Source organism: Anthonomus grandis, chromosome 16 (genome assembly GCF_022605725.1).
Source record: "Anthonomus grandis grandis chromosome 16, icAntGran1.3, whole genome shotgun sequence".
Classification (NCBI taxonomy): domain Eukaryota; kingdom Metazoa; phylum Arthropoda; class Insecta; order Coleoptera; family Curculionidae; genus Anthonomus; species Anthonomus grandis.
Window position 1 is genome coordinate 1348729 of NC_065561.1, and position 26917 is coordinate 1375645.

The 26917-nt window shown below is 34.6% G+C and overlaps 1 protein-coding gene across 1 annotated transcript in view; it reads left to right on the forward strand.

Annotated features, from left to right (window-relative positions):
* LOC126745611 (uncharacterized) overlaps positions 1-26917 on the forward strand; it is a 711162-nt gene that overhangs the window by 646961 nt on the left and 37284 nt on the right. Inside the window, exons 4-5 of the mRNA XM_050453549.1 lie at positions 21439-21579; positions 22060-22154. Of these exons, the coding sequence (XP_050309506.1) occupies positions 21439-21579; positions 22060-22154 (236 nt within the window). The remainder of the gene's footprint in view (positions 1-21438; positions 21580-22059; positions 22155-26917) is intronic.

Genomic DNA, 26917 nt, shown 5'->3' on the forward strand with positions numbered 1-26917 from the left:
TCATCAATAATTTATTATAATGAAATTTAACCTAACATTAATAATAGTAACATATACCTGCTTAAATAATATTTTCAAATTCAGAAATATTAAATTGACTAAATACTAGTTAGTTATAATTTAATGGAAGTTAATGGCACGCTTGACGGAATTTATGTTACCTTTAATCCATGAGTACAATTTTTTCTTTACAGTATAATATTTTTTGTTCTTAAATTATTCCGGCAACATATTTAATTATTTGGGAGCTATATATGTTATACATTTTCGAGTTACATTAAAATGGGGGATGGGTATTATTAGATGTTGATGTGTATTTGCTCTAGTATTAACATTATGACTAATAAAATTTTTAAAAAGGTTACTACAAATTGAGAATCTAAGTACATTTTTAATATAAAGTTGGGTAATAGTAAATATTCCATATTGTTTAGATAAAAGGTTGGAGGGAAACAGTCTGGAAGTATTTAATTTTGTTTGTTGATTTGATGCTGCCAGAACAAGTACAGTCCTAAGATGAATCCTAAGAACATGCTTGCTTGGTAATCCCACTATACTAATTCAAAAACACATAAAGTGAGTTTTTTTTTTCACATTTACTGTCAGTGAGTTAAAATCCAAAGATGGTTTGAACACTACACATTGCACTTTCAGGTTTTAAAAAAGCTTCATTCTAACAATCCCCTTTACATAACAGAACTGTGTCATCGATGAAACATACCACTTTTACTTTCGGAACTACGTGAGGAAAATCGTTAATGTAGATTAAGAAGAGTATTGGGCCAATCACTTCCACATCCCAGATTTACATGACAACTTGAAACTGATTTCAGATTTACCTTTTGAGACCTGTTTGCAAGATATTTATTTATTTTTTTTTTATTTTTATTTATTTATTTATAACATCATATTATAGTTACACAGTTATAATAAGTTATTACAATATCAAAATTATGCAGTTATATTCCCCTAGATGCAAGCATCTGTATGGGAAGTAATAAATGAACAGTGTACAATAAACATTTTTCTTCTGTTCAACTTATTTAAAGAAAAAATATATACATTAATATGAGCTCCTAAGTATATTTATAAAATAATAACAGTGAGGTAATAAAGTACCTAAACAATTTAACAAGGGAAGGCATCTACTAATATTAGGATACAACAGACTTAAACTTATTAAGATTGTTTACAATATATTCCTTCACTATTTTTGAAATTTTTTTATTTTTGATGTTTCTAATGTGTTTAGGTAATAAATTGTACAGTTTTGGTCCTATAAATTTAATGGATCTCTTTCCGAACTCACTATAGCATACAGGAAGAACTAGTTGATTATCTTCATTAGATCTAGTGTTTTAGTTATGGTTTATTGGATATCTAATATTTTCACGATTGTGTATGAAGCAACAAACAGTTATACAGAATAAAGTTCTTATGTTTATATTGGTTTCATTATAAATTTCTTTAGTAGGGTATAAGAATGGTTTTTTAAGGATTATTTTTAATATTTTATTCTGCATTATCTGAAGAGGATTTAAAGAATTGTAATGCATACTGCCCCAGATTAATATTCCATATCTTAGTATTGATTCCACTAAACTTTGGTATATGGTTATAAGCATATTTCTGTCTAAAATATTTCTAGTAGTGTAAAATTTGTAGACTAGGAAATTTAATTTTTTTGTTAAATGTGCAGTATGTAAGTCCCATTTCATGTTACTATCAATGATAATTCCCAAATACTTTACATTTGATGCTTCCTGTATTTTATCTGGTAGATTTTGAATATCTAAGTGTGTGAACAATGGTCGATTTATTTTAGTCTTTGAGAATGCAATATAGTTGGTTTTTTGGACATTTAATGTTAATTTGTATATATCAAGCCATTTTTTTACAAGCATAATTCCAGTTTGAGCACATTTTTTTACTTCCTCCCTCGTATCTCCGTTAAAAGCAACAACAGTATCATCTGCGTATGAAATAAGTATACCGTTTATGTTTAAAGCTGTAAGTGAGTTGATGTACAGAATAAACAACAGGGGTCCCAGAACGGTCCCCTGTGGAATCCCAATCCTCACTGTACATGGGTCACTTAAAGTGTCATCTATTTTAACGTACTGTTGCCGCTCCACAAGATAGTTCGCAAAGACCTGTAACACGGGACCCCTCACCCCGTTTTTCTCGAGGACATCAAGAAGCTGTTTGTGGGACACCGTGTCAAAGGCCTTCGCCAGATCCAAAAATACTGCTAAGCACTTTTTGCCAAAGTCCAATTTATACCTTACATGTTCAATGAGTTTGTGCATGGCATCGCCAGTACTCTAGCCCGAAGAAAAACCAAACTGGTTTTCAGACTAAAATACATTTTTATCCAAAAACCCGGCTAGTCGCTCCCTTAAACACTTTTAGTACAATTTTGCGAAATTAGAAATTGTACTGATTGGTCTGTAATTATCAATTAAACTTTTGTCTCCAGATTTAAAAATGGGGGTTATAATGGATGTTTTAAAAGATTTAGGAATAATTCCGGTTTTAAAGATTAAGTTTATTATATATGTCAAGGGTTCAATTAGATAAATGTGAAGTTTTTTAATTAGTTTTGCTGAAATACCATCATGTCCCGGAGCACTGTTACTTTTTAAAGAGTTTATATGTTTTATTAATTCATTGTGATCTACTGGCCTTAAGAACATTGAGTTATTTGCATTTTTTAATTGAAATATATTTGACGAGTTTGGTATTTTGTTGTACATATCCAGGCCTATCTTAGAGAAGTAATCATTACAAAAATTTGCTTTTTCTTTTAAATTGCAATTATTTTTAGCTTCCATGGGAATTTTAATAGGGATTTTATTTTGTTTTTTATATTTATTATTATATTCAGATAATATTTCGTATATTTTTTTTAAGTTATTTTTATTTTCATTAATTTTTGTCTTGTAGTAAAGGTTTTTTGTGTAGTCAATTATTTTTTTTTAAATTATTACGGTATCTTTTATACCCTCTTCCTTTTTTTTCTGTAAAGTTATTTTGTAATTGTTTTTTTAATCTATCTCTTTTTTTTATTGATACAATAATGCCATTTGTGATCCAGGGTTTAATTTTTTTGTTAGTTTTATTGTAAAAAATTGATGTTGTTTTACATTTTAAGTAAAGTTCTAAAAATTTGTTTATGAAAAGTGTATAGGCTTCTTCTGGATTGTTTGTTTTAGACACGTCATTCCAATTTTCATTCTCAAATAAATAATTTAGTTTTATGTAATTTAATGTAATTTAATATGACTTAAATAGTTCAAGTACAAGTCCCCTATTACCGGTATTATATAATTTATTTAGTAGGATGCGATGATCATGATCAATGCTTCATTCAAAGCATTATCGAAACCTACACCCTTGGTGAATCCATACTGTGACTCTGACAACACCCTATTAGCCTTTAGAAAACTGCATAATCGTTTTTTTATACATTTTAATTCAAATCTTTCTATTTCTTATCTCGTACTTCTTGTTTACGATCTCGTTCTTTTTGTTCTACTTTTTGCTTGTCAAACTTCCTTAATAGCAACTCCATCACTTTCTCGGTCTCCATTCTTCATCCCAGACTTCTTGTTAAAGGCATCCACTAAAATGTTAGCAATAAATGGCGCCGCCTTACGAAAAAAAATTAAGACTAAGTAAAATGGGTCACGTAGACCAACTCGGTATGCGAGGTCAGAGAGAAGGGACGAGTCAGTCGTTTTCAGGGGATCGACGAATTTGCAAGCCAGCTTCGCGGTCGCCATAGTTTAACTGATTATTCTTATTTAGTGTTATTTCTCGACGTGGGAAATATATCTTTTCTTTAATAAACATTCGCTTTTAGTTTAAAAGTGGAATAAACTTACGGCCCTAAGACATTGCTAGTAGTTGTGATTTGTTTGTGATTGTGTAGTGAATTGTACTTAATGCATGCTGAAATCAAAACAACGTTCCCATTCTCGTCACGTCGGTAAAAGAAGTAGATCCACTTCCTCTTTTAGTAGCTCCTTCCAACGGGAATACCGAACGAGAAAGGTTATCTCGCTCTAAGCGACGCAGCTTTGATCGAGGTCGAGGTAAACGGCAAGTGATCCTGTCTTGAGTAGAGATACCTAAAACTTGCACAAGTGTATCTACCGAGAGAAGCGTAGATCAATATGAGCAGCAAATTAAAGATCTAGAGGAAATGGTTCGCGACCTAAAGAACCAGAATTCAAACAACAATAAGCAGCACAAAATACACCCGCGTGTCGATGCAAACTGTGTGCCTGAATTTTCGCCGGAAAAATCTCATCTTTCGGCATTGAAATGGCTGGACAAAATTGAGGAATTGGTACTTATCAATGGATAGGATGATGCAATTAAAATCTATGTCATGCAACTTCGATTTGCAGGAATTGCCAAGAATTGTTATGAAAATCTGGATAATTACCACCTACAATAGGATGAGTGGAAAACGCTAGTACTCAAAAGTTTTCCGGATTATTCAGATTTTGCAACCATAATAAAAAAATGCATCGCACGAATAAAGTTATCAAACGAAACGATGACTCAATATTCATATGCAAAAATGTTACTTTTGCGGGCTTGCGAAAATAATAAGTCCGTTTCCCTTATTTTTGATGGATTGACAGACCCTACTCTACAAAAAGGAGCTAAGGTAGGGAGGTTCGATACTCCTGAAGCACTTTATGAAGAGTATTTGTCGACCATTAATGAAAAATCTGACGGTATAGTCAAAGTAATGAGGGAAAAAGCAATTGCTAATATCAATACAAGATTTGACAGACGCTCAAAATTTTCCCATAATCAGCCCGGTACTTCTGTTTCCATAAGAACATCGGAATTACAAGAATTAAAATAGGAATTAAATGTTACAATTGTAGACAGAAAGGACACCGCTCCAGAGAGTGCCCTAAACCACGGTTGGAATGTTCTCGCTGCAAAAGACTAGGACATGAAAGAAGCAAATGCAATCGCCACCCCAAAAAAGGCCCATTTATCAATGTGATTTGTAATGATAAGTCTTTAAATAGTACAAAGTATAGTTACTATACCGATTGTCATATCAACGGATATTTGGAAAAAGGATACGTTGATTGTGGAAACGAAGCCATTACCATCACGGAGGAATTTGCAAATGACTTAAAAATCATAATGTTACCTACAAATACTATTGTAAGTGGTTACGGAGGTGGTAAAAGTTTGGCAATTGGAGAAGCTATTATTAGTTTTCAAGTAGATCAAGCAGTAAAAGCCCTGGTTGTGCCCAACAATATACAGAAGATTCCTATTGATGCGGATGTAAGCAATAAATTTATGGAGAACGAGTGTGAAGAGGTTCAAATAAATATATTTAATATTGATGAAGGTGATTGGGTATTAGCTGCCTAATTAATAGACCCCATATGTAAAATAATTCATAATACTTTAAATTCTAAGCCTAACGACAAAGAAGACTTGGAAATTCATAAATGTTTTCAATTAAAAAATAATAGAGTTTATCGAAAAACCATAGACGGTGTAAAATGGGTTGTCCCAAAATGTGCAAAAAAGCAAGTTGTTACCTACTACATGATATAAATGGCCATTTAGGACTAGATAAAACATATGACGCGATTTCAAAACAATATTGCTTTTCTGGACTGAGACGGTATATTCGCAACTATATTGGTAGTTGTTTGCCTTGTTTGTATAATAAGCAGCCAACAGGAAAGAAAGCAGAATACCTTAACCCAATTCCTAAAAATGATGTACCTTCGCATACGCTTCACATCGACCATCTTGGGCCCTTTGTGTGTAGCAAAAGAAAGAATGCTTACTTAATTATTGCAATCGATGCATTTACAAAATATCTTATCATGAAAGCTATACGTAATACAAAAACGGCACCTGTTATCGATTTTCTACAAGATATTTGTGATGTTTTTGGAATACCAACGAGACTAATATGCGACAGAGGTACTGATAAAATAGATTCTCAATGCCACGGCAACACCACGGGCAAACGGTCAAGTCGAGAGATACAATCGGACCATACTAAGTGCCCTTACATGTTCAGCCGATCAGGAAGACGAGTGGGACAAGAACGTTATTCAAATACGTTGGGCACTTAACAACACAAATAATAAGGCAACCGGGAAGAGCCCTCATGAACTTCTATTTGGCTATAGACCTTATGGATGAAACGACCCAGTTCTCTTGGCTGAAGTGACGGAGATCACACCAGATGAAGATATCCAAAAATCTCGGGCTAACGTTAGCCTACGAATCTCTGCTGATCAAAATAAGCAAAAGAAACGCTTTGATCAGACAAGACGTAAAGTATCGTTTGATGTTGGAGAACAGGTAATGGTATTACGAAATCGAAGTAATAACGATGGTACAAGTCGAAAGTTAATGCCAAAATATGATGGTCCATGCGTGATTAGCGAAGTGCTAGATCATGACAGATATGTTGTAAAAAGTATTGCAGGTTCTTCACGATTTAGAACACCTTATACGGGAGTGTACTCCAGCGAGAAAATAAAGAACATTTCTATTAGGTGCACTAGCCCGGAGTCGGATGTGTCACAAGAGTCAAACGAGTAGACCACCAGCTAATTGGCCATCTGCTGAAGGGTGCACGGCGCCATCCAACGTGGATATACGAAGACGTAAACGATTGCGTCACTACGATGGTTACAACGAAGTAACGAACTCGATTTGGTCTCAAAAGACAAGAATATGACATATCAAATGTAAAACCCCTAACGCGAAATGAGGCATTGGAACCGCTAACGACAATGTGGTTCTACATGACTTTGTTGTTTATTCAAATACTAATAGTTGTCTCTATTTACAGGTGATGCGAAGCTTAGTTTCACGAGGGCGTGAAAAATTGCAGGACGGCCGACTGTTAGCAATAAATGGCGCCGCCTTATGAAAAAAAATTAAGACTAAGCAAAATAGGTCACGTAGACCAACTCGGTATGCGAGGTCAGAGAGAAGGGATGAGTCAGTCGTTTTCGAGGGATCGACGAATTTGCAAGCCAACTTTGCGGTCGCCATAGTTTAACTGATTATTCTTATTTAGTGTTATTTCTCGACGTGGGAAATTTATATTTTCTTTAATAAACATTCGCTTTTAAAAATAGGCTTCTAAATATCCCACTTCTGACGCTAAATGTAACAAAATTCAGGAACATACTTTTATTGTCAACGTTAAAAACTCTAACCTATCGTTTAATTGTGGCCAAGGCAAAAGCAAATACAGGGATTTACAATAATATAACCTAAATATCCTAACTGGGGCCAAAATGGGCCCTTAAACAAGTTAAACTACTTAAAAACTAGACACTTGAATTTGATGAAAATATTAACCCAAACGTAAGTTGAACCCTACATAAACCATACAAATCAACTTTAACTACAGAATACGAATAAAATAGTAGAAAAACTAGGAGAATAATTAACGTATTTACATTTTCATAATAACAATAACTGATTGTATAAAAAACCTTCGTACATTTCACACATTTTACACCATTATATAAATTTTTGTCGCAAATATTACAAAAAACACTGTGTCATCGTCCGCTCTTTTTATAAATAGGAATCTGATATTTTTAGAATTTCTTTTATATATATTCCGGAAGAAAATAAAAAAAAGGATTTTTTTCAAATAACGATGTAGAATTGTAATAAAATAATTATTAAGGTAATATTTTTTTTTGTCTGTTATTTAAGTTTTTTGTATTTGCCCTGTTGTCATTTTCCCTGATTATCCGTTAATAATATATGGTACTTCCTCACCCTTAATAAAACACTCGATATTTATATATGTTAGGTTCTTTAGCGCTCAAACTCGTAAACTAATTAAAAACGTCTAACTAAATTAAAAGTGGAAAATTTTTTAATGGATCGTATATTTTTATTAAAACTTCATTATTAATTATATTTCGGGGAGAGAAAATATTTGAGCGAATCATTCATTTTATTAGAGGAATGTCAAAGTGATTGAAATTATGACAATGCATATAAAATTTACGCTATATAAAATTTTTGTTGGGCTTGAAATATAGAGTGTTGCAATTTAGGTCAAATTTATATATTTCTTATTTTAGTTTAGCTAATAGATGCAAATAAGAAAATCTCATCCATTTTTCATAAAGAGACCGACGTATACAACAGACGAAAAACAATGAAAAACACAAAGTCACGGTCTCACAACATTTACTTAAAGCTACACGTCTTTCGCTCTATTCTGAGCATCATTAGGCCTAAAAGAATAATAATTAGTCTTGAAAGAAAAAAAGAGGACATTAAAAAGACTAAAACCTTAAAAAGCCACTGACGTTGGCAAAACAGTAAATAAACATACATTTAAGGTTAGGATGACTATACAGTTATTTAGAACCAAAAAAATTAAAAATAAAAAATTGTAAAATATCACACCTATTGGGAATCGAACCCGCAACGACAAGCTTACAAGCCAGAGACTATAACCTATGGGCTACCGGAACACTGAGGAGAAGTTCAAAACATTTGTTGTTAAGCCAAGGCATTCTAACACAATATTAAACTTATTTCAGTTGGAAGAGATTATGTAAATATAAAATTGATTAAATAAGATTATTAAAAATAAGGTTGGGTTCAAAATTAAATACGTCGTTAACACAGACAAGAACAGGACTCTTCTTGGCTTTAGTAATTTCCATCCTCTCCAGAAGGTCAAGCTTTTTCCCTTTCTGCTAGAACGCTAAGTGGACTACTGGACGCTAATGCTGGACAAGTGCAGTTTAACTCTTGAGTTCTTTAATACTAAGAAAGAAAAGCTGTATCCTATGAATCCCAGAACTCCAATTCTCTACGGTCTTCCAAAAATTCACAAAAACAATGTTCCAATAAGACCAGTGGTTTCTTTTATCAATTCCCCCTGCTACCATTTATCAGCTTGGTTAAACACAGTTTTGAGGGAGGTGACTAAGTTTAGGAGTGTTTATTCAACTAAAAATTCAGTGGATTTGTCAAATAGTCTGAAAAATCTTTACATACCTGACGGATCTATACTTATTTCTTTGGATGTAAAAAATCTTTTTCCTAGTATTCCCCCTACAGAATGTATAGATCTGGTAAGAACTCTATTATTAAAATCTTCCCTTAGTCGAGTTATAGTTGATAACCTCTTGGACTTGCTCAGCCTTATTGTGAATCAAAATTTCTTTCAATTCAATAATAAAATTTTCAAACAAGTCTCTGGATTGGCTATGGGTTCATGCCTTTCCCCACTGTTAAGTGAAATTTTTATGAGCAACCTAGAAGAAAGGATTGTTAAGGGTAGGTTTGGGGAGTTTCTCATTGAATATAAGAGGTACGTTGACGATATTTTTATTGTCTGGAATGGCCAGAAAGAAGATTTGACAAATTTTCTTCGTTTTGTGAATTCTTTGCACCCAAAGATTTCTTTTACCATTGAGGAAGAACAAAATGGTAAACTGCCATTCCTAGACCTCCTTATAGAAAGACTCAATAATAAACTAATATTTGAAATATATCGTAAACCCACAACTACTGATAATGTCATTCAATATGCGTCTATTTCTCCCTATCCATACAAATTTGCCTCCTTCAATTCTTTCTTTTACAGACTTTTTAACATCGCCCTGTCAAAGGAAGCGTTTGCTAAAGAGCTTAATATTATAAAACATATTGCTTTTAATAATGGATTTCCACTTTACTTAATTAACAAATTATACTTTAAGTTCTTAAATAAATATAGGTTGACTTACAACCTTCTTCATGCGAAAGACGACAAAAAGTCCTTTAGATCTTTATCCTTTTTCGGCTCAATTTCATTAAATTTAGCTAAATTTTTTAAGACCTCTAATATCAAAATCGCTTTCAAAACCGCGAATAATTTAAAAAAACAGATAGTGAGCGTGATAGACAAGGCAAATGTCTTTTCGAAATCAGGGGTTTACTCTTTGAAATGTGGGGATTGTGACGCTGTATATATTGGCCAATCTGGAAGAAAAATTTCTACACGCGTTAAAGAACATGTAGCGTTGTTTGAGAAATTTAAAAATACAGACGTCCGTGATACAAAGTCAGCGTTTGCGAATCACCTGTTAGCTTCCACACATCACTTTTCTCCAGAGGTCGGAGCTGAAATACTTCATGAATGCCCTAAAGGGAAAAAGCTTGACCTTCTGGAGAGGATGGAAATTACTAAAGCCAAGAAGAGTCATGTTCTTGTCTGTGTTAACGACGTATTTAATTTTGAACCCAACCTTATTTTTAATAATCTTATTTAATCAATTTTATATTTACATTATCTCTTCCAACTGAAATAAGTTTAATATTGTGTTAGAATGCCTTGGCTTAACAACAAATGTTTTGAACTTCTCCTCAGTGTTCCGGTAGCCCATAGGTTATAGTCTCTGGCTTGTAAGCTTGTTGTCGCGGGTTCGATTCCCAATAGGTGTGACATTTTACAATTTTTTATTTTTTATTTTTTGGTTCTAAATAACTGTATAGTCATCCTAACCTTAAATGTATGTTTATTTACTGTTTTGCCAACGTTAGTGGCTTTTTAAGGTTTTAGTCTTTTTAATGTCCTCTTTTTTTCTTTCAAGACTAATTATTATTCTTTTAGGCCTGATGATGCTCTGAATAGAGCGAAACACGTGTAGCTTTAAGTAAATGTTGTGAGACCGTGACTTTGTGTTTTTCATTATTTTTCGTCTGTTAATAGATACAAGTTTTGATGTAACAAAAAATGGAAACGATGTTTTTCCGTAAAAAATATAATTTTATTAAAAACAAATATCAAAGTTGAAAAACTAAACGGATGACTTTACTCTACGGCGGTACAATCAATTCTAAAAACTATATTAAGCTTAATTTACAAATATACCAAAACTGCTGCATATAACAATTTTAAGAGCGCGAGATAACGAGAACTGTGATCCGGCTTCGCTGATGGTCGCATGACGTTCACTTTTACTTTCAGACATTACGATTTATTTCTATTAAATAAATTCACAAGAAAAAACAAATTAAATTTAATAAACAAATCCGTAATGAGCAAAACGAATTCACAAGCCCATTCTCCGAACGCCTCGACCGTACCAACTAAACTAAAAACGTCGTGTTCTTCTCTCATGTCAAAAATACCGGGCTTGTGATTAGGTTTGCATTAAAAGGGATTTATGCATTACTCATTCCTTTGGTCGATAATATATTTTAAAGAAAATTCTTAAACTTATTATAACTAGATGCGTTAAATTAACAAAACAAAGCAAATAATATAATTCTACCGACATGGCTATCCTGACTTACACACGTCCTCGGGTGATCCTAGAATGAAGAGATTCTGTTTTATTACATCAACTTTAGCATCAACAGGTGCATTCGAATAATGAAGTCAAGAAGTATATAGCTCAAAATCAACAATAAAACTATATAGTAGACGTATGAGGAAGTTATCAGGCCCAAATTATAAAAATCCACAAGGCTCTTGCTGTATACCACAGCGATTACATGCTCGTTTTAGCTCTAGAGCAACACTATTACCATCGGGTGACCAGGTCCCCGCCACAAATTGTAGCACACATCGTACCATAATCACACATTCAAGTGTGCACTTGCGACTTCAGCACAATGTATGTGGTGCTAGCCCTGATTTACTTCTGCCATTACTCTACATTTCCACTTACGTCAACTATCCTAGGAGAACCCATCAACTCATTATTCTCATCCTCAATATCATTACACATATCTAATTCCACGGGAACTTGACTTCCCGGCATACTTCTTAAATAATCATGAGAATACTTATAAGATCTTTTATTAGTTAATGACTTTAAAGTGTATCGATCACCCTCAAGAACTTCTGTTATTTCGAATGGACCTTTAAATTTAGGATCTAATTTTGTTTGATGTCTCTCTTCGTTCTTAAGTAGCACATGATCTCCTATTTTATAACGAACTACTTTAGCCTTTCCATGATCAAATCTAACCTTATCATAAATTGATACTTTTTTCATGTTTTCCGAAGCACGGTCTCGAGCTTCCTGAATATCTATTATAACTTCATTATCATTATTAACAGATACTAACCCTAGCAGACGTGCCACCCTACCGATTAATAATTCTAATGGACTAGTCTTAGTAACGCGATTGGTCGTGCAATTCAATGTCAGCTGGATCTCGCCAATAGCACCTTGCCATGATCTTTGGCTACTTTCTATTGCGGTTAACATATTTTTCAAACTACTCATGACAGGTTCAACTTGAGCATTTGCCCGACATGAACCCGTAAGTGTAAACCTATATTTTGTGACATACAGAATTCACAAAAATCTTTACTTGCAAAGCACGTTCCTTAAGCACAAATTAAACGAGATGGATTGCCAAATAATGAAATAATCGATTTCAATGCATTAATACAACTATCGGTATCGATATTAAAAATATGATACAAGGACAAAAACTTTGTAAAAGCATCGATCATAACTATAATATACTCCTTGCGGTCGCTTTTTCCTCTTAATTTCCCTGTTATATTAACGTGAATGGTATGCCAAGGTATGCTGATTTTTGGAATAGGGTGAAGTTCGGCTTGAATTTTACCTGAATGAAATTTTGACAATTTACAAGTAATGCAGTTATCAACGAACTTACGAACATATTTTGATATTCCCTCAAACCAGTAATAATCGTAGAGCTTATACAGTGTTTTATCATATCCCAAATGCATAATAGATTCGTGAACTTGATTTATTTTCGACCACCTAAAAGTGGGAGGAACCACAGGTAAGCTCCGAGTTCTACCATTTTTTTGGAATTTTCGATACAGGGTACCTGCTCGTGACTCATATGTTTTAGCGATATCATCTGGAAGTTCATTTTCAAGAAGTTTTTTCATGATAGTAGAGATCAATCAATCAATCAATCAATCATATGCTTTATTGTCAAAAAATTACAAAATTTTGTAGACAAAACTAATAACAAAAAACATATAAAAACAAAACAAAACATACAAAATAAAAATAAAAATAAAATATACAAACAAAATAAATACATGCAAAACTGTACAAAAACAATGTACCTGGTCAATATACATCATGATGTATAAAATGTTTATAAAAATAAACACAATAGTCAATAACAGTAAATTAATTAAATACAAAATGAAAGTGCAATTCATTTACTAAAGAAAAAAAAACTAATATATTCTCTATTTTAAGACATAAAAAAAGCCAGTGTGTGTGTGATACCCAAAAAGTTATCCTAGAAAAAAATCCTCCACTGCGTACAAGGTTTTTTCCAGAAAGTATGCCTTCAAAGCATTATGAAATCGAGGAAAAGAAGTAATTGATTTAATTTCCAAAGGCAAATGATTATGCATCTTTTTGGCTCTGTATAGAATAGAGCTTTTTAATATCTCGGACCGAGGGGCTTGCAGATAAAGATCATGCACTGCGTTGCGAAGTGAATAATTGTGAGACGGCCTACTTGGCATTTCTGACTTATGTTTGCGTACTTAGCAAATAGATTCCAATACGAATAAAGAGGGAAGAGTAAGTATCTTGTATTTTTTAAAGATTTCTTGACAGTGAGCAGAGTCTGCTATTAAGTCCAAGCAGATACCGAACTGCTCTCTTTTGGAGTTTAAAGATGCACTCAAATTGAGTCACACCGTATGTGCCCCAGAATGGAAGGGCGTAACGTAGATGTGACTCAAAAAGGGCATAATAAACTGTTCTTGATGTTTGAAAACTTAATTCCCTGGAAAATGATCTTAAGGCAAAACATGCTGAACTTAATTTTTTATATAAGACATCAATATGCAAGTCCCATTTTAGGGAGTAGTCAACATTAAGTCCCAAGAACTTCACAGATTCAACAACGTCCAAACTGGCGTTGTTAAGTATAAAGGGTTGAATAGTAGTTTTATATGATAAGACTTTAGTTTTTGAGAAATTTAGGCACAGAAGATTAGAATCGCACCACGATTTAATGGTAATTAAGTCATTAGAAATAGTAGCATGTAGTGCCCAAGCATTCGGATTGCTCCATGTAAAGCTAGTATCGTCAGCAAAAAGACAGATTTTGCCACTGATGTTAAGATTGGCCATGTCAAAATAGGGCCCAGGACTGAACCTTGAGGTACCCCACATTCTATTGGTTTGCAAGAAGACTTCGTCGTATCAACCTTTACAAGCTGATTTCTGTAACTGAGATACGATTTAAACCATTCAAGGGGCGTTCCTCTGAACCCATAGTGATTCAATTTGTCAATTAAAATGTTATGGTTTACACAATCAAAAGCCTTGGAGAAATCACAAAAAATTGTTGCTGTTGAATGATTATTATTTATACTGGTGTAAACACTATTAAAGAAAGAAAACATAGCATCATTTGTGCACTTGTTACTCAAGAATCCAAATTGGTGAGGAGTAAGAATTTTATATTTAAACAGAAACGATAAGAGCCTTTTTTTAACCAATCGTTCAATGATCTTTGATAAAGTGGGAAGGAGTGCGATTGGGCGATAGTTTGAAGCTTGTTGTTTATCTCCTCCCCTATGCAAAGGAATAATTATTGCAGTCTTAAGGCAGGTAGGAAAGACACCATTTTGGAATGACTTGTCAATTAAGTTTGTTAGATGGATTAAGGTGCAATTTGGCAGATTGGAAAACATTTTGAGAGTGACCCCATCTGTACCAGATGATGATTTGTTTTTTATTTCATTAATTGTAGTTTGAAGCTCTGTTGATACAATGGAGGTAAAAAAGAAGCTGTGTAAATTTTCATTTGGAAGATATGAACGAGGATCGTGAGAAGGTGTTATGGTAGCCATTAGATTTTTAGCTACATTAACAAAGTAGTGATTAAGGTCCTCAGGTGAAGAAGTGTTAGTTCTTAATTCATTTACAATAGACCATGTTTCTTTGGCAACATTACTTGATTCGATCATCCTTTTATTATAATAAATATTTTTTGCAGCTTTTATAGTCTTATGGTACATTTTTCTATAAAGCTTGACATAGTTATGAAAAAATACGCTGTCGGTAAATTTTTTCAGGTGTGATAATGAGCGCATATTTTTTGCAGAAACACGTAAGCCTTTAGTGGTCCATGGCTTATGATGTTTAATTTTGATAGGTCTAAGAGGAAACGACTTATCTGCAATACTTGATAAAGACTTTATAAAACTAGAAAATTCACTATCCATATCGTCAGAAAGAAAATCCCAATCAGCCGTTTGGCATAAGTTCTTGAATTGTAAGAAATGATTTTTGCCAAAAACACGGCCTAATTTACGTAACGTGTTTTTACCTTTAGAATTTATGGAAAATTTAGTTAGTGCAGCTTCATGATCAGAAAATCCGGAATTAAAAACCGTACAATCTACGAGTTCAGGAGCAAAAGATGACACGACAAAGTCGATGGTACTAGAACTATTTCTAGTTATTCTGGTAGGAAAGTTAATATGCATTACTATACCCATTGAGACGAAAATAGAGTGAAGAGATTCTTGAGCAGCCCACACACTGGAAAAATTAATATTAAGGTCGCCACACAAAATTAATTTACCTTTTAAGGGCAAGGATTCTAGCAAGCTTAGTAGTTTTTGAAGGAAAGTCTGTAAGTCAGCGTCAGGTGTTCTATATACACAAATAATATAGAGGTTGTATGTATTATAGTTGTATGTAAACTATGGAAAATTCAAATACTTTTTCTGATAAAATTTATCAAACTTAGTTACCGGTGAAAAATCGTTGTTTATAGACATAATCATAGTGCCCCCATGAGATAAATTAGTTCTATTAAATCTTGCTATTGTAGTGTAATTTTGAACAAACACAGGTTCATCAGTGTTTAGCCAGTGTTCGGTTATAGCAACTATTTCTGGAAAATTTAGCTCTTCTAATAAAAGAAATAATTCATTAGTTTTGTGTCTTAAGGACTGAATGTTAAGAAGAAATACGCTAAGCTTGCTATCATTCGATTTATCAGAAAGCGCTTGATCCTCTGGTCGCGTCACGTTATTTAAAAAATTTTGTTCCTAGATGAGGAACCAGTGGAAAAATAATTAGATTGACTTTCTCGTATTTTTTGAAGCCTTAAATTTTTTTCTGAAGAAAAGAAGGATCTAAAAGCAGAGAGGTCTTCTTCTATTTCGGCTGAACCAATTCCATAGACGTCGTGGAAACGGATATACACGCGTCGGAGGGAGTCTATGTTAGTAGGTAGGCCTTCTGAAGCTAACATTAGCTTGACACTGGTCTTGGTGTGGCCTTCGAGACAAACGTTGGAAGGCTGGTCATAGAGGTATGCCAAGTAGAGCCTAAGAGTTTTTAATATGGTGGGGTCTCTCAGTCTAGCCAACAGGTATCGTCCATTTTCCGCATCAGATTTTTAGGATAGTCGCACTACTGGAGGAGTCATCGGGTCCATATTATGCAGTCCATCATCATCGTTGGCCTTCTCCACAAGTTTGAAGCTGACATTTTCTTACCCAAATGACTTAGATGCAGCTATCGCATCTTTATCTGAACCAATTTGAAGCATATTGAGCTGGTTTGAGACAGGTTTGGGAGTTAAGTTTTTATTAGCTGCCGGTGGAGAATTTAACGGTGATAATGGACCCATCCTCCGTCCATCCACAACAGCACCAGCCGGCCATACATTCGTCTCTTTTAGCTGGCTAAAAAGATCCTTGTTTTGGACACCTACTTTAAAGCTGGAGTTCACACTGTCTTCATTTTGCGTGAAGGGAAAACATCGAATAAAAGCATTAGTGTGGAGCTTATCTTTAACGTAGTGAGCGAGCCGGTTTACTGTATAGTCAGGAGAAATATTAGAGACGATTAGGTAATGCCATTCTTCCCTAGTTATGGTTTTCTGGGGTGAAACCGTTATTCTTTTTGTAGGGGGCGAAACTTCTGGTTCCTGATCGGTCTGTATAGAAATGGAAATGGATCTTTTTGCTATTGTTGGAATGTTTTTAGGGATTTCTTTTTCCTTAACTGTCAACTTTTCCATTTTAAGGGCCATTTGATTAATACTCTTCCGTAAATCTTTCATTTCCTTGGCAAGTTCTTGTTTGGGGAAATCATGAATCTGGATCTTGACTATCCTTGATTGAGTGAAACATTGACTCTTGACCATTTTCAGATCTACTATTGGCAAGCAAGTTGTGAATGTCATCATCCATTTTCTCGAACAAAACCTTCTATTTGGGATCATTTTGACTCAAGATGTCATATAGTTCTGTAATGACAGGGTAGAGATCCGTATTCTTTTTGAGACTTGAACCCAAAGCATCATCAATGTCTAAAGGAATCTGCGCTTTTTGTAACTGTGAAACCTTGTCATGAAGGTATTTTAAAGTAGGAGAGTCACAAACATTGTAGAAGAATCTTATGTTATGGTACTTTTGATCATACAGTACCTTTGTTGTGGCCTTATCCAAACCAGTACAGGACATGCAAAAATTTCGGCGACATTCCCCGCTACAGCGAAGCTTATATTTTTCTTTCTCCAAGATGGTCTTTTGACAGGAATCACACTTAAATTCAGCCATAATTTCTTAAGATTGATTTCAAAAAGTGTCCAAATATTTAAATTAAAAAAAAATATTGTTCCGTGAACGAAAATTATTTGTAAAGCAGGAGACCGGAACTGTTTATTATCAAATCACACGCACTGCGAAAACTTGATGTTGTGGAGTTTAAGTTCAATAAATTGTGATTTTAAGGTCAAGTTTCGGTTAACAGGTACTAATTTAATCGGAAATCAAAACTAATGTTTATACAGGAAGCAAATCAAAACTATTTATACCGAAAGCACACGTACAGCAAAACTTCGCGTCGCGTCTGGTAAGGTCAAAAACAGAAAGACAAATCAAAACAAATCAAAGTCAAAACAAAACTTATCAACCATCAGAGCCGACGAGCGAAGACACAACCGTCTCGTACGACTACCAATGATCTCATCATCACGTCGTTGCTCAGTAAGAAGCCAATCGCTAGAAATTTCTGCAAGGCTTACATGCTTTTCTTCTATTTTATTTGGACAAGGTTTTGGTTTAGGAGTTAATAAATTTCGGGAAAAGAAATCCACATGGGCCATTGGCTTGCCTTCTCTATACTGAATATCGAAATCAAAAGATTGCAGAATGGCCCACCAACGATGAACCCTCGGTGTTAAGTCAATCTTGTTTCGTAAAGCTTTCAAAGAATTGCAATCAGTAATAACAACAAATTTCCGTTCTTGTAATTAGTGGCGAAAATGTTTGACAGAGTTGACAACCGCCAGAGTTTCTTATTCGTACGAATGATATTTTGACTTGCACGGCGAAGTTCTTTTGCTAAAATATTCGATAACCCTGTTTTTATTATCTATCTTTTGAAGTAAAATAGCCCCATACCCTTCAGAGCTAGCATCGGTATGAAGCTCAATAGGATAGTTCGGATTAAAAATTATGAGCATGGGTTCAGTGCTTAATATGGAAATAATTTTCTTCCGAATTTCTTCGTGGTTAGGTTTCCAATCCAGATTTTTATTACCTGAGGTTAACAAGTAGAAAGGTCTCATAACCTGGAACTTGGGAATAAATTGTCGAAAATAAGAACTAAGTCCAATAAATTGTCTTAATTGGGTAACTGTTTGTAGTAGGGGTAATTCAGTTAAAGCCTTAATTTTACGACGGTTAGGATGAATTTCACCAGAAGAAACTTCATAACCGAGATACTCTATTTTAGTTTTAAGGAATGAATTAAATCATTTAGATATATTGAAGGTAAATCCAGCTTTTGTTAAAGTGTTTAGTATTAAGGTTAACCTTTCTAATGCTTCGTCCACCATAGTTGCTGTAATCGTGATATCATCCATATAGACCACAACAAAAGAATGAGCCAAATCACCCAATGCTTTCATAAAACTTCGCTGAAACACAGACGGCGCATTTCTGAGTTCAAACGGCATAGTCAAAAACTCATACTGGCCATCGGGCGTGACAAAAGCAGTACGCTCTATCGAATCAGGGTGTATTGGGATTTGATAAAATCCGCTAACCATATCTAAACATGAAAAATATTTGGCATCGTTAAGTCGATCAATTTGACCGGATATTAATGGCAGGGGAAATTTGTCAGGAATAGTATTAGAATTTATTTCTCGAAAGTCAACACATAAACGGCTTTTTGAAGGTGGTAGACAATGGTACAGTGAAAATATCTTGTCGGACTTGCATTGTCTTATTTATTTAATGTAACACGACGTTTCGGTTGGTAAGTATCTCCAACCGTTATCAAGTGTAAACTGACTCAGTTTACATTAAATTATTACTCAGACATTAAATAAATAAGACAATGCAAGTCCGACAAGATGTTTTCACATAAACGGCCAGAGCCATTCTTTTTTTTACCAGTAAAATTGGACTAGAAAAAGGGGAACAACTAGGACGAAGAATTTTATATTCAAGCAATTCATTAATAATATCCCTCACAACCTGTCTTTCATCCGGACTAAGTCGATAGGGCCGTCGTTGAACGGTTTTATTTGGATCAATTAATCGTATTTCTAATTGGCCAGTAGTGATCCTAGTTGAAGGAAAACCATTTATAAATGAATCAGAAAATGTTTCTAAAATATGTAACAGGCGTGTTTTCTCATTACCAATAATGTCAGTATTAACATTATTTATATTAAAAGAATCTTTCTGATTAGTTTTTCTGATATAATTTCTTTTATCAAAGAACACTCGGCACCAGAATCAAAACAAAATGAATATGACTCACCAGATTGAATCAGCACTCCTGATGGAGCCGTAACCTCACACATATCAATTCACCTTTCGGAATCCTTGTTCTTGAGTCCCGTCGTCATCGCCGTGTCGCCGTTGTTCTTTAGACATACTGAGCCGAAGTGCCCATATTCCCCACATTTAAAACACACCACTGAACGTTTTGGCGGCGGCACTCTTGACGTGGATTGGTCTCCTTTAAAAAATAGCTGCTTCTTTTCCCGTTTCAATCGACAATCAATGGCATTGTGTCCCATTTTCCCGCAAAAATGACATTTGATGCTAGTCATAAATTTCATCTTTTTTTCTCTATTGTCTCAAGAGAAGATTCAACTTTTCGTTTACTGTATGATATGGCCTTTAATTCTTGCTGCAATTCAGCCCTTGTTGTGATTTTCGTGAGAAAAGATAAACGATGTAATCTACTGTCAAACTTTGCTAAATGAGCTAAAAAACAGTTGAAACAGCAATTTCTTCAATGTTTATTTGTTTCCACCTTGACATTATGGATGTCATTAGCGTACTGCCATATGTACTAAGGCATTCGCCGTTTTTTGGAGAATCATTCTGTAAGTTAATTAACATACCAGTTGTTGTTTTAACACCACGAAAACGTTCAATAAGGAAGTCCTTAAATTGGTTCCATGTTATTCCAGGGAAGCACACTTGCGACAGCCACTGGGAGGCACTTCCTTCTAAAGCTTTACTTAGTGCAATTATAAGGGCACTACCTTCTAATGGATTATCTGCCAGACAAAGCTCAACTGTAGAACAGAGGTGTAACATTTTTATTGTTTGGTCCTGGTGTATGAACGACTTTAATTAACTCAAGTAAATTACGATTTTGCACCTCCAAAATTTTAGTCCATTGTCCATCGTCTTGTGGGTGTGAATTAGATCCCACTTCTGATGTCGGAATAAACTCACTTTCACTTTCAGACATTATAATTTATTTCTATTAAATAAATTCAACAAATAGAACAAATTAAATTTAATAAACAAATCCGTAATGAGCAAAACGAATTCACAAGCCGACTCTCCGAACGCCTCGACCTTACCAACTAAACTAAAAACGTCGTGTTCTTCTCTCAGGTCAAAAATTCCGGGCTTGTGACTACGTTTGCATAAAAAAAGGGATTTATGCATTACTCATTCCTTTGGTTGATAAATTATTTTAAAGAAAATTCTTAAATTTATTATAACTAGATGCGTTACATTAACAAAACAAAGCAAATAATATAATTCTACCGATATATCTAAAAATATTATTATAGGATTTTTGTTTGACTTAAGCTGAATTAAAGCAGAGGTAAGCTATTGTATGGGAACATTTATTCATTATGTAATTCATTTCTGTTTTAAATACAATTCATTATTTATTTATTATTTATACTAGCTTACTTGTTGCTTTCCAAATAATTAATTAATTCCCTGTTTCAACCAAGGCATTGGCTCCTTTATCTAGTGGCCATTAAATAAAATTACTTCAGGAAAGTACGAGTACGGCGTTGAAAACACAGCTACTAAACAAGATATCTAACACTTTAATAACCTATTTTCTAGCTCATTGAATTTTCTTTGTGAACCTGAACAGAACAATTTTCTATTCGTTTTAGTGCTCTATCGACCGTCAAGCTGAAAGTAGTCAAGCACCTTTTCATAAACGGAAAAATGAAGCTCAGATGTTCGGCCACAATGCACCATTTGTACCATAAAAGCTCCGAGAAAAGTATAGAGCTACACAAGAAACGACATAGGTAGGTATAGTTTTCTATATGTCGAAAATGTATTTATATTTTATATAACGCGGTGTTACTTTCAATAAAAAAATACCGATAATATCTGATATTTAATAAAACTTATTTTGAACTTTTTTACCTTAGGATAAATAATTCAAATATTTTGCTAACCGCAACGTAAATATATACAATTTATTTTTAAGTTTTGACCCAGAAGTTCAGCATCACAAAGAAAGATAAAAGATAAAGGCAAAGTCGAAAAAAGTAAATGTGAAACGCTGCTGAGATTGCTATGTAAATAGCTACCCAGCTTAAAGCAAACAGCTGGTCTTTACTTATCCTTCCGCATGTTTTGAATAAACAAGCCTCTAATACTTTCTTCTGTGAAAATTTCTGGGTTAAAGAAGGCTTAAAAAATAAAATAAGGGGCTTTTGCACGAATATAATGCAATCAAATATAAATATAATAGTATATAATAAATTGTTTTTTATTTTAAGATCTTCATATTCATGGATGGCAGACGATTTAACAACCACAGAAACGTTTAATGAGAGATGGGATTTTCCGGCCGAAAGACCACCGCAAGCAGCAGGTAATATAGAAAACTAGTTTTAAGTTTAATTTAATTTTTTTACTCGTCGTTTACTATTTAAACGGGGTGCTAATCGAAGATTAAATTTTTCGCTCACCTTTATCTGGTTTTTGAATCGTAGAGATTTCCTTGACGTGGACTGTATTTCGATTTTGGCGAATTGAGATTAGTGAAAGCCCTTCTGCTACTTGAACGACTATTTATTTGGCACACCACCAGTAATTTTATAAAATAAATTAAATTTACGAAAAATAATAAGCCTTAAACTTGGAGTTACATTATTGTGTCTAGCTAAAATAAACAGGTGTTATCGGGTGAAGCTCAGCGCAACAGTTTTCTTTGCAAGTTGATTCGATACCAGTGTTGCCAGGTCAAAAAAATAAAATTCGCCAGAAAAAAAATGAAAAATCACCAGATTTAAAAAAAAATCAACAGAAATTTTAAAACTTTATTTTTAAATAAATCAAAGGAGAACAACACAAGTCTCGGTCTCAAAAATTCTTTAATTTGTTAGAATAGTGACACGTGTATCGCTCCTAAGAGCATCATTAGACCTAAAAAATAATGTAAACAAAACCAAATAATATTACAAAAAGACCTTAAAGTAAAAGAAAAAAGTATACCTCAAGAAGGTTAAAAACACGCCCGACTGGGTCAAATATACACACACACTGAACGGTAAAATATAAGTTTAAAATACTGACCTCACAAATATATAAAAAACAATAACATAAAACTTGAATACACGAAAATAATAAAAAAAGTACAAAGGGACTATCGAGATTTGAACCTACAACCTTGCAGCAAGACTGTTACTGTTTGCTGCGTTGACCGCTAGGCCACACCGTTCATGCAATAGCTTGGAAAGAAAGGAGGGGACTACAAGATGTTATTAAAAATGAGTCCCGGCTCAAAATTGAACACGTCGTTAACGCAATTTAAAACTGGACTCTTCTTCGCTCTTGTAATCTCTAGCTTCTCTAGAAGATCCAGCTTTTTGCCCTTCTGGCAGTCATGAACCACTGCCACATTATTGGGGTAGGAAAAATTATGACCTGTTGACAATAAATGATTGGAAAACGCTGACTTGGTCTCGACAATATCGGTGGCTTTAAACTTGTTCACCAGACCTAGATGTCCTTGTACCTTTGTTGAAATTTTCCGCCCGGACTGTCACACATAAATCGTAGGACAATCGGCACAATACAAACTATAAACTCCCGATATCGAAAGCGGATCTGGCTTATCCAATGGTTTAACCAGATTTCGCTTTACGGAATTAGAAGTCCTAAAAGCGATTGAGATGTAAAAAGGTTTAAAGCATTTCGCCACCCCCTGGGAAATACCTCCAAAGTAAGTTAAACATCCAAAATATCAGCTTCCGAAAAAGCTCTGAAGTTAGCAAAAATCACATGGATCAAGGAAGAGATTAAACAACATTATAGGTCACTTAATGTCGTTAACTCTAAACTGAAGTACCTATATTTTACTTTGACTCTCAGGTTATCTTTTATAGAGTTTTCTTCTTTTGATTACAAGTGTAGAGATGACGTAGAAATATTTGGTAGAAATACTTATAATAGACTAAGTAGGAAACTGAAAATGCTGGTAACATCAAATAGTCTTAGATCAGCGGTAAACTTGGAAGAACAGGAGGGACCGGGTAAGAACTGCTTTTCTTTTCATAAACGCTTTCTTAACCTCACTAATGTATCTTTCACCAAAGAGGAAGAAAATATCCTTAACCTTAACTTAAAATTTAATTGTACCCAAAATATAAATAAAAATGTTAAAGAAATCCTAGTAGTGGAGGCTGAGAATATAATTCAATCTAACAATATACCTAATAGCTTCTGAACCCGATGGAATTCCAGCCCTAATACTAAAACGTTGTGCAGACGAATTGACTCCTCCCTTATGTAGACTGTTCACGGCATCGTATAAACAGAGCCAATTTCCAACAAGCTGGAAAACTGCTCGAGTGCAAGCTGTACCCAAAAAGGGTAAGAAGACGATGCCCTCCAATTACCGCCCGATTGCACTTGTTCCAGTAATATCAAAGATTATGGAGAAAGCAGTTAACCGACAACTGTTAAGATATGTGGAATCATCTGGACTAATCAGCGATCACCAATACGGCTTCCGAAAGCTTAGATCTACCGACGATCTTCTGGCCTACGTCACACACTTGTGGACGGAGGCCATGGAGAAGCACGGCGAGTCCCGCTCAGTCGCTCTTGACATTTTCAAGGCATTTGGCATGAAAGATTACTAACCAAGCTCTCCTCAATCGGCATACAAAACTCATTATTGAATTGGATCAAAAGTTTTTTTGAACAACGAACAATCCAAGTAGCCGTCGATGGATACCTCTCCGACAAATTTAACATTAACGCTGGAGTCCCTCAAGGATGCATTCTAACCCCCACCCTTTTCTTGGTATATATCAATGATTTGCTAGGAACCACTGTCAATCCAATCTACAGCTTTGCGGACGATAGCACACTTATTTCCACATTTAAGTCCGCCAAACCAACGAAAGCCGCAAGTTCTCAGAATCTTAAGCAGCAACAAGTAGCTTCAACCAACAACGATATTAGAGCAATCTTGGAGTGGGGCGATAACAATTTGGTCAATTTTAACGCTAAAAAAACGCAGGCTGCAGTATTTACGATGAAGACTAACCTTGGTGGCCCGGAGCCGGTTATGGCAGGGAAAACATTGCCAATGAAATCATCTTTACATCTTCTAGGAGTCGAGGTCACCAACAGTGCGTCCTGGCATGACCACGTTGCCGAGGTCGTCAGGGCGGCTTCCAAAAAACTCGGAGTGCTTTTCAAAACGAAAAAACTGTATACACCAGAACAGCTGCTGACTCTTTATAAGGCTCAAATACGCCCTTCCCTCGAGTATTGCTCGCATGTCTGGAGCTCTGCACCCAAGCATAGTCTAAACGTGCTGGATTCTACACAGAAGAGAGCTATTCGTCTTATCGACAAACCAGAACTGACAAAGAGTCTGGATAGTCTGGAGTACAGGAAAAAGGTGGCTGATCTCTGTTTATTCTACCGTTATTATCACGGTAAGTGCTCCTCTGAGCTGGCAGGCCTGATTCCACCTAGGGCTGTTCCGGCAAGAAGGACGCGTCTAGCAGTTGCGGCTCATCAACATCGAGTCCACCTGCCTACCCCAAGGACGTCGCTGTATCGGGACTCATTCACCTAGAGAACATCTTGTTTGTGGAACGGGCTTCCACCTCACATATTTCCCCACGCATACAACCTACAGCGATTCAAGAAAAATGCCCACAAATATCTTCGCGCAAGCACCACTGCAAGAGTGACATAGGACTTTCCTCTTGTGCTTGTGTTTACCATAAAGAAAAAAAATAAAAAAATAAAAACATAGTTTGAGTCAGAATTATAAATTTTCAGAAGGGATAAATAGAACACCGCATAACTTTAACAAAAGACATTTAAATTCCCTTAAAAATAAAATTCAAACACACAATCTCTTAATAACTAAGGCAGACAAAGGCGCTTGTCTGGTAGTCATGAATAAGTCTGATTATGTGGATAAAGTTTCGAAATTTCTATCTGGCGATGATTTTGTTTCGATAAATAAAGATCCCACTCCTAGATTTTTTAACAAAGTTAAGAGCTGTCTGGACCGTTGCCTTATAACTTTAGAATAGTTCGAGATGAACCCTAGAACTCCCTCACTGTACGGCTTACCAAAAATACATAAAGAAGGTATTCCTATGGGGCCAGTGGTTTCTTTCGTCAGTTCGCCCTGCTATAGACTGCCCTCTTGGCTTAACACTACTCTCAGGATAACTACATGATTTCAAAATGAATTTTCGATCAAAAATTCAATAGAATTTGCAAATTTTGTAAAAAATATTAATATACCCGATAATGCTATTTTGATTTCCCTGGACGTAAAACATCTCTTTCCCAGCATACCCGCCTCAGAATGTGTAACGTTAGTTGAAGAATTGCTTAACTCCACCAACCTCCCTAAGTTAGTTATAGACAACCTCGTATGTCTCTTATCGCTGGTTTTGGAACAAAACTGTTTTAAATTTAATGGAAAATTTTTTAAGCAATCAGCTGGACTCACTATGGGCTCATGCCTTTCACCTTTCTTAAGCGAAGTATTTATGAGCCATTTTGAAAATCAAATTATGGTTAGTAAGTTTTTTAGATTTATAATTACATACAAAAAGTATGTCGATGACATTGTTCTAGTCTGGAGAGGAAAACGATGATGATTTGGCGAGATTTTTGAATTTCGGAAATTCTCTTCATAGTAACATAATTTTTACTTTGGAAAAAGAAGCTAATAAGACTTTACCATTTTTGAATTTACTTCTGACTAGGTATAACAATCTTCAAAAAAAACCAAATGTTTAAAACTTAATATTTCCGATTTTTTCTCATTTACAGACGGGTGCAAACAACAAAAAAATAACAACATTCCTCTTCTTGACTTTCTTAAGGTCGTTCAATTTCGAAAAGGCTTTAACAGCTTTTTTCAATAAAAAAATCTTTGATGATGTTTTTATTGATCAAAACAAGTTTTTTAAAAAATAAATTTGAAGTTAAGCTAACAGCAGATCTATATTTGGAACCTTTGGGAATAATTACAAAAAAAAAGAAAAATATTCTAAACACGCTTTGTCCCTTATTCGACGATGAACGAAAAAAATATTTTGGACTTATTTACCATCAAATGAGAAGTCGCGCGATTTGTGTACTTTT